The 12,825-nt window shown below is 38.7% G+C and overlaps 1 protein-coding gene across 48 annotated transcripts in view; it reads left to right on the forward strand.

The window, feature by feature from the left end:
* The window catches only part of NRXN1 (neurexin 1), a 1,224,094-nt gene that overhangs the window by 1,031,572 nt on the left and 179,697 nt on the right, over positions 1–12,825 (forward strand). For all 48 annotated transcript variants that reach the window (XM_043543816.1, XM_043543819.1, XM_043543831.1 and 45 more), the window contains one exon: positions 4,277–4,448. In XM_043543816.1, the coding sequence (XP_043399751.1) occupies positions 4,277–4,448 (172 nt within the window). The remainder of the gene's footprint in view (positions 1–4,276; positions 4,449–12,825) is intronic.

The raw sequence follows: 12,825 nt of genomic DNA on the forward strand, positions 1-12,825 counted from the left end.
GGGAGGGGTTCTGCTGTTGGTGTAGGTAGTTTCTCAAACCATTCACTGACACAGTTAAACTGACCTAATTATCTAGTGTAGACCAGTGCTTAGATTGTAAATGCCTTGGGGCAGGGACTGTGGTTTTGTTCTGTGTTTGTACAGCGCCAAGCACTATGAGGTCCTGGTCCATGATTAGGATTCCTAGGTGCTATAGTGGTACAAATCATAAATAATAAAAACATAGAAGAAAGAATCTATTTAATTCCCAGGACAACGTGTGTGACATAATGATTAAAATTCAATTTTAAATCTAGGTATAACAATAAGGGAATACTAGGCAGCAAAACCATACCATTACTAGAGTGGCGTAGGAAATGTTTTTCTCATCCTGTGAATATTTTTGAGTTCAGTATTTTTTCCTGTCTTGCACTGGGATAAAAAGTCAAAATTTCTAAAATATTCACAAACCAAGAAACTGATTTTTTTTTCATTTCAGGTCAAAACATTTCATTTTATAATTTTGAAAAAAATAGTTCTGGTTTAAATGTTTTCTTTTTTAACCTTTCAGTCTAATTAGCTTGAAATTCCAAATGAAAGTTCATTTCAAACTGGAAAAATGGAATATTATGCTTCAAAGTCGTCCAAACAAATGTTCTGACAATTCTGAAATTTTCTCTTTTGACTTTTTTGAGTTGGGAAATTCATTGAACACTCCAGCCTTGTTTAGTGAACCATTTCAGTTTTGAGGAATCAGCTTTTTTGGAAGAAAAAACAATTAGTCAACAAATTCCCAACCAGCTCTAAACATTTCCCCCACATTTCCAGAGAGTTACATTGTGTTTTAGTCTCATAACTTCCGCTAATAATAGAGCTTCAAAGTCCATGAAATAGTTCCCTTTGATATCAAGTTTTTAATGCCTTTCTGTACCATGTTACTATATTAGAGATGGGATGACTTTGTCTTGATGACAGCATAAATTGAAAGCTATATCGGTTTCTAATCAACAATAATAAACCATATGCCTGATCATGAAGTTTGAGATGAATGTTCCATATTGATGGATGTTGTGTACTCAGCTGACATGCTGTGTATACTATCAACATTCATATGGATGTAAAATGGGCAAACACATTTTTTTCATATATAGATATGTATATGGCCAAAGGTTCTGTCTTTTGAGTTTATAAAAAAATTGTTTGGTGTGTTAATATATGGAAATTGTGCTGTGACCTATTTAAAATGACATCACAGTAACCAGTAACTTAGTTTGGAAAAGGCACTGCACATGCTAAATGCCCCATGCTTATACTTGTCCCACTTAAAGGTAATTTATTTGTCATTTCTGTTTATAAATATAGAGAAAGTATAGAGAAAGCAAATAGCGGAAATAGGGTATATGAGTACTGTAATTATGATTCACCATAAAAATGGAGTCTGCTTCATGAACCTCAAAGCCTTTGATTTCTCAAAAAGACTCTTTGAAAAAAATACATATACCATGTAGTCATATGCATTAAAAAGTTCTGTATTTCGTCACCTAGCCCTGGTCTACACTAGGATTTTAGGTCGAATTTAGCAGCGTTAAATCGATGTAAACCTGCACCCGTCCACACAATGAAGCCCTTTTTTTCGACTTATAGGGCTCTTAAAATCGATTTCCTTACTCCAGCCCTGACAAGTGGATTAGGGCTTAAATTGGCCTTGCCGGGTCAAATTTGGGGTACTGTGGACACAATTCGACAGTATTGGCCTCCGGGAGCTATCCCAGAGTGCTCCATTGTGACCGCTCTGGACAGCAGTCTCAACTCAGGTGCACTGGCCACGTAGACAGGAAAAGAACCGCAAACTTTTGAATCTCATTTCCGGAGACTGCGGGAACTGTGGGATAGCTACCCACAGTGCCACACTCCGGAAGTCGACACTTGCCTCGGTACTGTAGAAGCACTCTGCCGAGTTAATGCACTTAGAGCATTTTCTGTGGGGACACACACACTCGAATATATAAAAACGATTTCTAAAAAAAGACTTCTATAAATTCGACCTTATTTCGTAGTGTAGACATACCGCTAGTGAAAGTGGTGATTGCTACAGAATTATGGCAATATTATATTTCTGTTGAATATCAGTAGCAGGATAAGTGGATGAATAAGACACATGAAGCACACAAATTACTGCTTTAATGGTAGAAAATGATGGAAATCTTACATGTTTTCTCAGCCAATTCAGCTCTGGCACTTGGATATATGGTGGCATGACAGTTGTTTTTTGGATTTGGTAGTCTCCTGCATGACTGGAAGATGACTAGTTCTCTGTAACTGTCACAAGGGAAAAAAGATAAATTTGGGCCCAAGACCAAAGCCTGAGGGACACCAAAAGGCAGTGGAAAGGGGAGGAGTAGGAAGGTAAGCCTCCAAAGAAACACTGAAGGAATGGTCAGCAGGATAAGAAAAGAACAAGAGGAGTACAGTCAAGGCTAGAGCAGGTGGAGGAGGAGAGACTGATCAGTGAGGCAGCAGACTAAAAGGAGTAAGTTTGGAGAAGGGCCCCTTCAACTTAAAGTTGCTTTGAAAAGAAGAGAGCAGAGCTGAGAGACGAGAGAATAGAAACATAACCTAGAGGAAGTCATTGAGGAATTATGGGGCATTCTCTAAAGGCATCAGCAGTGCATCTGGAGGAGCTGAGATAGTTAATCTGTGGGAAGAGACTGGGGCAGAAACATGGAAAATTGAAGTTACTTCAGTTGAGAGTAGAAAACTGATAGGAGAGCAAGAAAGAGCCAGGCAGAGGGACAGGAGCTGTCAGCAGTTGGGGAAGGAGTGGAGCCAGAAAGGACTGGACTTCAAAAGATGAGGGTCAGAGGAGTTATCTGACATCACTTCTGCAGCCTGTGGGTCTAGGGGAGTAATGGACAGAGAGGGCAGAGATCAAAGCTGCATTGGAAGGACAGAGCCTCTTTTTGGAAAGCTCAAGAGGGTGAAGGAGTTAGAGATACGGGCTGTGAAGTGAGTTTCTTGGAGTAAATCTAATAAACAAAAATTAAAAATAACTTTTGAGATAAAAAGTCATTTTCACAGGCTATGAAACCATTTATAGAATTATTTTTAACTCTACATATGTCTCTGATACCACACTGTGCAATATTTCCTTTTCACCTCAGTTTAATAACAGTCATTATTCACAAATGAAGTATATCTCCTGACTTTTGTAGAAAAAACCCTATAACTTCTTTAGTCACTGTTTTAATGAGCACACTGAAGTACTTCATTAAGCTATGAATACCCCATTACAGATGTCTTCTTAATTATTAGAATATATTATAGTATTGAACCATTTACCCATCTCAAAGAAGGTATAATCCTGTACATGAGTAAATCAGTAGTATATGTCTAGTGATATCATCACCAGTTTTTGTTTTGCAGAATTTATAAAAACAATATGAGCTTAGAATATTTCTAACCCAGAAGATGAGGCTAAGAAATTTTAAATATTTCTAGATTTTCCTGACAATTCTTCTGAAAGTTCCCTCCCCCCAAGGTTTTTGCCTGTGAAAGGAAATGCAAGGTATTAGATTTATTCCTGTGAAATGTGGAGTTCCCTCAACTATCACCGAAATAACTGTGGTCCTGATTCTGCATTTGTGTGGATCCAATTACAGAATCTGAGCCTATGTGTATTTAAAGTGACAGACACTTCTCTTGCATTACAAATAAACTCCATCCCTCTATGGGTCTAATTCTGAAAACCCTTACTCACATCAGTCATCCATGCTCATTAGACTAATCCTATTGACTTCCTCAGGACTGTTTTTGTGACTATAGGATAGGTTTGTGAGAAAGGGATTGTGAAAATGGGTCCCAGTTTTTCAAGCTGAAAGAAATCCTTATTCTTCTTGCTGATGAAAGAGGAGCTAGTGCTGACTTTTCTATTTTTAAACCCTGTTAAATGAAGAAAGCTATTTGGTATTCATGAAGAAGATAGGGGACTGTAGGGAAGAAATTTACTTGAGCTTTTTAATTTTTTTCTTGGTGAGACCCTTTGGGAAAAGGAGCAAACTCAGTTGGTGAAAGTAACTGGTGTGGAATATCAATTATCCCTGAAAGAGATGTCCCAGACTCAATGAACTGTCAGGAGTTTGTTACTACCACATGCAAGCCTTCAGAAGTTAAATCTAAGGAGAGAAGCTGTTGTTAGGAATCTTTCCCAGTACAACACAATCTCTAATTCTCACTAAAACAACTCTTAATTAGTATTTCTTCTTTTTCCTCCTCCTCTTCCTTTTTTTTTTTTAAACAGCACCAGGGAAAAATTGGAGTTAAGTTTAATGTTGGAACTGATGACATCTCTATCGAAGAGATCAACGCAATCATTAATGATGGAAAATACCATGTAGTACGTTTTACAAGAAGTGGCGGCAATGCCACATTACAGGTGGACAGCTGGCCAGTTATAGAACGTTACCCAGCAGGTAAGAAAGTAAACAAACATTTGTTGAAGAGGGGGTGGGGAAGTATTTGGAAATGTGCTTTGCTTCTGTACTCATAAAATATCGACTCCTTCAAGATGCTCTAGTAGTTAATTGGGTAGTCAAAGAGTCATGAACATCTTGCAGTTTGTGATGATGGCATTTCCTATCTTTTGTCAAATTTAAAAACATAAGTGAAAATGGAGAAATGTAGATGTCAAGGCACAAAATAGCCAAGTTCCTTTTTAAATTTGTTATATTCTTTATTGGATCATTATACTTAGACATAGAAAAGGCTTTGACAAAAGCAACATGATAAGCCCCCCAAAAAATGACTTATGGGAAAATTTGTATTGAAGAAAATGTTGTCTGTGGTCTTTTAATAACATCCGGCTTTTATAGTGCTTTGAAACTTACGAAATCAACAGAAGTATTACAACAGATCTAGAAAGAGAAGAAAATACATCAGTTCTTAGCTGCATACACATACATCAGTTCTTAGCTGCACACACAATCAATTTAAAGTGCATTTAGTTAAATACAATATATGGATTCGATCCTACAAAAGCTTTACTCACATGAGTGGTCCCATTGACATCAATGGAGCCACTCACAAGAAGAAAGGGTTTCCAGGATCTGGCCTGAATTTAGTATTCAAATCCTGTACCTTGAAGAAGAATGTCTGCCATTAATATTATTTGTTTTTAAAGGCATCAGATATACAACATGTTTCTTATTTAAAATAACTGTTGAGCCATTAGTGGTAATTTGCAAATCTGCACGTTATTTGTTGACAATTTTTGTGAATGTTTGTATTAGTAAATCAAAGGCAGCAAGCCAGAGATGAAAATGAAAGCTAGTCTGGTGAGCATATTTACTAGTTAATCTTTTTAGATACAAATAAATGGTAGACTTTTTTATCTTTTAAAATAAAGAAAAAAAGACTGTCCCCTTCTTCATGGATTTATATTTTAATTACAGAGTATATCAATTGCATTCCTTGTGCTAAGAATGAATTTGTTATACTTGAATCAACCTTTTTTTCCTTTGCATTTGAGAGGATCCTCTAAGTTTTATACCTCAGGAATAGAAAATTGCACAGGTGAATAGTCTCTTGTGGATCAAATCTGGGAAAATGCTCATATTTAAAACAAAAATGGTGTAGAAAATCTATACAAAAGGTGGGTCCAGATAGCCATGAATGCCCAAGGTCTGTGTGCCAATATGTTCAACGAACTAGCAATTCTTGGTATTCAATTTAAAATGAGAGATTAGTTGCATTTGACAGCACACAAGGCTAGTTTTACATCTGAAATGCAAAACACTTCCATAAAGAAGCACAATGGAACATATTACATGCAAACTTCAGAATAGTGATGCTATATTATAGAGAAAAGCATACTGTGTGTGTTTGTGTGTGTGTGTGCACACGCATGTGCATGCACATGATTTCCCCCAAAGCCTTTTAGCTTTAATAGGGTTGGGGGGTCAGTGGAGGCTGGAATAAAGGGAAATGGAGTGGGACTTTAATGAGAAGGGGAAACAGGGCTTTTGGAGAGGGCAGGGGAAAGGGATGCTTGTGTAGATGAGGCCTGAAATATGGCATTATTTTCCTTTACACTGGTTGCAATCTTTTGAAGCTCTAAAGTAGCTATCCACTGGTATGGAAAAAGTCTGACTTTAGAGCAATATCCCAAACCCTAAGGAAAGAAACAAACATTAACATACTGACAGCTCCATTTTACAGAAATGAAAAAATGCAATATAAGAGCTGTAGTACTGGCACGTTAATATACAGAATACTCTAACGTTCCCATTTAAAAATAAGGAAATGACCATGCTGAAGCAATACATCCAGACCATGCCCAAGACTTCAGTTACATTTTTTTAACTTTCCATAAATTTAGAACATACCTAGACTTTTGTGCAAAAGATAATGGCCGATTTTCCTAGTGGAATGTAAGATATTCTGAGAGTCACCTCTATGTGCTGCAGTACCAACAATGGTGAGTGCTAAAATGAGGACACTTTCCTTTTCATTAAAAATCTTACTTAGATTGTTGTGTGGAGACAGGGCGTCTAGAAAATTTCTGTAAAATGATAAAATATTATTTGTTGTATTTCTGTTTATATTTGCTGTCCCCACAGTAGCTATGGTTGAGGTCGATTTAAGCTACTCTTTCAAATATAGCTCAGAATTTCCTTGCTTGTTTTATTGCTTGTCTCACGCACAACCATTGTAAAGCTTTAATTTTCCTTGCATTTTTATCACTAGCATCATATTGCCCTTCTTCATACAATAACATCATCTTCAAAAGTTGTTTTCTTTTTTCCCCGTTCTAATCAACATATCATCTTTCCATACTTTACTTTTGATTTTTCTCATGTTATTTCATCTAATGCTGAGCTTTTGCTATGCCTTTCTTCAGAATGGCATAGTTTCTTCATATACTTGCATTGATATCTCAGTTTGAGATACATCAAACCAGCTCAGAAGAGTGTGGATACCTGCAAACACGGAATAGTTCAGAAGTGTGCAAGATTGATTTTTCTCCAAATATGTAAGTGGTGCCATTTTGAGAGATATCACTCCAGCTTTCCTGAAAGCAGTATTTCTAGAAATGAAGTCTTAAAGGTGTCAGATATTGCAGGTTGGCAAACACTGTTATATCTCCTGCTATATCCGTTTCAGAAGTGTTGCTGTTATTAGAACTTTAAGGATTGACAGGAACACTTAACCATCCTGACTACCCAGTGAACTAGCAGATATATCAGATGTTTGGTGGGTGGACAAATTGTAATAGATTCCTGCATTATGGGGCATTAACTTTCATTTCAGTGCCCAAAGATATGGGTTTCTGCAGTTTCTGTTTTTTGAGATTTTTCTATCTAATTTTATAAAGCACCTCTCACCAAAATATTTAAACACAGATTTACCCCCTCTTCTTGCTTCTGTATTGCTTAATTAAGAATAAACCAGAGTAGCAGGTTAATTAATAAATCTGTTATTTTAAAATATACAGTGGATCTCTTTTTCTCTAAAATATTTAGAAACATCTTTCTTCCAGTTTCCACCACAAGTACCCCTGTTCTTTTTGCGGATACAGACTAATATGGCTGCTACGTTGAAACTCATTCTCCTTCTATTAATTTACAAAAGGAAGATTATATTCAGAGTTATAATGTTTTAGTCTAAAAAAGAAACCTATGCTTGCAGACATGTTTGTTTTAATTTCATTGCCTGTGTAGTATCAAAGGCCTGGTCTACACCAAGGGGGGGGATCGATCTAAGATACGCAACTTCAGCTACAAGAATAGCGTAACTGAAGTCGACATATCTTAGATCGACTTAGAATCACTTACTTTGAGTCCTCGTGGTGCGGGATCGACAGCTGCCGCTCCCCCGTCGACTCCGCTTCCACCTCTCGACCGGGTGGAGTTCCGGAGTTGATGGCAGAGCAATCAGGGATCGATTTATCGCATCTACACTAGACGCGATAAATCGATCCCGGATAGATCGATCACTACCCACCAATCCGGTGGGTAGTGTAGACGTGGCCTTAGATACCTTCCATTTTGCCAGAATGTTGTTCTTTCTCTTATTGTGCCTCCTAGCAATTTTACAATAATCAATCAGAATGTGTAGATAACTAAACAGGGCAGCTAACACTTCACACTAGGCTATCATTCTCTCACTATATGTTTACTAGAAGTCAAAAAAACATGCTTTGAAGTGATCATATACATTCTTCCCAAAATACACTGTAAAATAAATATTATATTTAATAAAATACATATGTGCATGCACACACACATAGTGTATGTGTGTTTATGCTGATATTTATAGAGGAGGATGTGAACACACATGTAAACATATATAAATTTGAACTCTATTTCTTTACAGGCATAACAAAATAAAAGCAAACATTGGAAAAATGGGAAAGACATGTAACAGAATAAAGTATAGAAACAAAAATAATATATACATTAATACAACAAAATGCATTATAGAAGAGATGTAACCCTCCTTTTCCTGCAAAAGTATCCAGCAGCTAACTTATTCAGTGCCTTAAGGCCTCTTTAGTCACCTCCCAGCCAGTGAGATTTGGCACCAGACTTGGCCTTTTTTTTGAGTTAAACATCTGAGCTATAATGAAGGGTACTTCAATCTGTGCTCCGAATTAAATCCATAGCTTCCCCCATCCCAACTCTCACTGGTTGTACTGATTTTGCTCGCCAACTCCCAGTCCTGTGGCTGGGACTGGGATGAGTTTGGGCCCTGCTAATGCACCTGTACTTCATTTAACTCCTGATCCAGAAACTCACTAGGATGCTCCCTCTGATGAAGAGTAGATCCATTCATCTTTCGATGAGCAATAAAAAAATGCCTAGAACTGCACTGCATGCATGCATTCCATTCTCCTAAATTAAATTCAGGAACCTATACATTATGTTCCTATATGCCTGATGACTGACACCTCTCCCCACTTCCTTACTAAATTTTGCTACCTTTGTTTGCCCCTTTTCTGGCTCATGGTTTGCCCCTCAGAAGGTTTTCTGACCTTATTTATTGGGACTGAGAAAACTTCTGAGCATGCCATCAAAACTCCCTTTTCACGAGTTGATTATCCCCTGTCCCCCAAACCACATCATTCTCTCCCAAGTTAATTATCAGGATGTGTCAGAAACTGACTCTGGGCCTCCGAGAGCACAGAGTCAAAGTCCCACAGATCCAAAGTCTTTTCTGCAATAACCAGTACATTAGATATGGGCAGACTGGTATCTAGGCACAAAGCTGTTGTCCCAGAGGAGACAGAGAGGGGCCTGGTACTGCAGGATGAGATAAGTGATATGCCAGCAGAGCCTGGAATGGGCAAACTTGCATTTCCAGACAACCATCATGGATCTCTAGCCCACCTTAACCATCTTAGAAAAGCATAGCTGAAACACAGTCCCCGTCTGCTGTAGCGTGAAGCACCCCCTGCCAATGCCCTCTCTAACACCTCTAGGTCTGACACCACTACAATCTCTCCAACACAGGTAGCACAAGAAAAAGCTGTCAAAAACACTCCAAGAAAGATCCGTTTCCATACCACTGGAGCAGATAGGACCTGAATAGTGACTGCATGATAGAGATCCTGTTGGGGTTATGATCAAGCCAAGCCCTCTAGGAACCTGCACACCCAAGATCACCTGTATGAGTTAGAAAAACCAGCTATGCTGGCATAAGATGAAATCCCAGTGTGGTTTAGACATGCCCTTCTCGACTAATGCAACTGAGAACTTGGGTATGAGCCACGTAGTAATGTGGTTTCACCCTGCTTTATCCACGAAGGCTAAGAATCCTGAAAATCTGATGTTGTCCTAGGGCCTCTCTCAAGATCTTAGGGGTTATCAATCTTTCTGCCAAACCCAAAGCAGTTAGGAGCCAGGAATGGGGCCATCATGGCTAGATTTCATCTAGATGCTCAGACCCTCTCCACCTGGAAATGAGGCAGAGCATTAACAATCTGATATCTATTCCTTGGATGCGACTGAATCTAAGGTAAATGTTTAGAGTTAGTCATCATAGCACACAAGCTGCATAATTTTAGGAGATTTTCTGGCCAGGCTGTTAATATGGACCACTGATTGACTGTCAGGCCAGAGTAGGAACTGCTTGTCTAAACATTTCTTCCTCTACATCATAACTTCATTAGGACTAGAAAAAAATCCTTAATGGGTGATATCCTATAGCAATCCCAAAGCAGCCCATGCAGTGGCCATTACTCTGCACACCACTGTCCTTGGAAATATACTCCCAATCCAAAATCCCACCATCACATCTGAATAGACTTGGGGGTCTGTTGCTAGGATCCATTCTGATTGCCAGGAAAGATCATTCATCTCCTTCAGAACCATTCCCAATCTTGCAATTCATCCTTCATTTCCTTGGGTAGTCTAATGAGTTGGAAACATATTTTGCCACCTGTTGTGACTGCCTCCACCCAGGTTCAAAATGCCCGACATGGGATGATGACATGAAATGTGGATGCCTACTCAATGATTGCAGGATAATCTTATTTACACCTTGAGCTATTACCATCAGCTCATGGAGCTTCAGAACGTTCTCCATGTTAAGACAGCATAGGCCTGCGAGGGTGTCCAATCTATCCAAAGTGAGATGTGAGGGAGGTCCCACTACTTTTTCTTTGGCCAGTGGGACACACATAGCTTACCTTCCTTCTCCCCATTTCCCTTTCCCTCTGAGACAGTTTCCCTATGTGGCTGGGAGAACATATCCACCTCATCTTTCTCCTTATCCTCTCCTTTGCTGCTTTAAGACAATAGTGATTCAAGGGCTTTAACATTTCTACAGACAGACTTCTTGATGAATCAAACCCAGTGGTGTACACAGTGGATGCTGAAGAACCAGCTGTTACAATTGCTGGCTGAACTCACAAACTTAGAGGAGTAGCACCCCATTGCTTGTGGGAAGCAAGGCCCCAGAAGAAGCATAGTCCAAAGGAAAACAGCCACTGAGCTGGAGAAGCCAGGAGGAGGCCTCAGATATAAAGGGTCTTACTGCTCATTCCCAAACTTGTGGCCACTGTAAGGTAGGCATAATCCCCCCATCAGATGGAGCATCCATTGTTCCTGTGCCCTTTGTCACACAGGCTCTGAAAACCAATGTGGGACCAGTGAAACTGCTCGTTAAACTCCATTTCTTCCCAGGGAATAACTATTATGCAGATGAACTCCCAAGAACCCTCCACTTAGGGAAACAGAGAAGATAAAATGCACAGCAAGGGGAAAACATTTGTGTGCAAAAGGGAGTGTCCTCTCTCTACTTGGATCTAGGAGGCATCTGGTCCATGAACCTCGTGGTGAGAAGAGAGAAAGAAAGATACCAGTGGCTCTGTAGTTCTTTGGTTTACCCAATAGAGGAAAATCCTGCGATACTTGGGAGGCAAAACTCATCAACGTGCTGTAATGAATTTCACACGTTCAAGAAGTCAGCTTTCCTGGGATTCTATTAATCTCAATTCTATACCTGGGAACTTCCACAGGTAACTCCCATTACTCCTACATCTATTATAGATTGATAGAAGAGATAAAGGAGAACCAGTGAATATAATTTATTTGGACTTTCACAAAGCTTTTGTTAAAGTCCCTCACAAGAAGCTATTCAGGGGGGAAAGGTAAAGTTTTTTCATAGATCATAAACTGGCTAAGAAACTGAAAGCAAAGGGCCGGATTCTCAGCTGGTTTAAATCATTAGTGTAAATCCATTCACTGCAATGGAACTATGCTGATTTATACCATAAACAATATATTTATTACTAATATTGAAAAGGGATGGAACATTGAGATAGCAATAGTTATAGATTACACAAATTTAGGTTAGTCTGTACTGGAGAAGACACCACAGGGACCTGATAAAGATAGGTGAATAGGCATCACAATAGCAGGTGGAAATCTTAGTTGATGCATGGAAGGTAATTCACACAGGTGGGATAATAACTACTGCTGGGATCTAAATTAACTGTAACGACTCCAGACAAAGACCAAAGTGAAAACCTCTACTCAGTGCACAATAATGGTCAAAAAAGCGAACACGATCTCAGAATGCATAAAGAATGGGATAAAAATAATACTGAAAATATTGTAAAACTGTTATATAAATCAGTGGCACACTCTCACCTGGAATACTATGTTCAGTTCTTGTCGCCTTACCTCAAAAAATTATAGCAGAAATAGAAGGGGTTAAGAGATGGGTGACAACATTTATTAAAGACATGGAGAAAATTCCCTATGAGGAGTCACTGAAACAACTGGAACCACTTAGTTTAGCAAGGAAGTGGAAAAAAGGGGCTATTATAGGGGTATATAATAGAATAAATGATATAGAGAAGTAAATTGGATACTCCTTGTTAGACTTTTCTCATAATACAAGAACAGGAGAACATTTGTAGGAACTGAAACATTTAAAAAAGAGCAAAGAAAATGATTTTTTAAACAATCCATAATTAACCCATGGAACTCACTGCCACAAAATATCAAGAGCCTAATGGGATTCAGGAGTCCAAGAGCTTAAAAGAATTCCAAAAAGACTGGAGATTTATACGGATACCGGGAACATCCTTACAATTACAATAAGCCAACAATTAACTGATGGAGTTAAGGATGAAATTTCCTTGATGGGGATGTGATTCCACAATTGTCCACGACTGGTTTCTTTCATCTTCCTCTGAAGCATTCGGTACTGACCACTGCTTGATCATATATGACAATTCCTATGTTCCTGTGTGAGATTAGGACCCTTTTTCAATGTCATTTCACAGATCATGTCAGTGGTTGGTGATAATAAAAATAGCAGTGCACTTTCCCCTCATATTTT

Source organism: Chelonia mydas, chromosome 3 (genome assembly GCF_015237465.2).
Source record: "Chelonia mydas isolate rCheMyd1 chromosome 3, rCheMyd1.pri.v2, whole genome shotgun sequence".
In the NCBI taxonomy this organism is placed as follows: Eukaryota; Metazoa; Chordata; order Testudines; family Cheloniidae; genus Chelonia; species Chelonia mydas.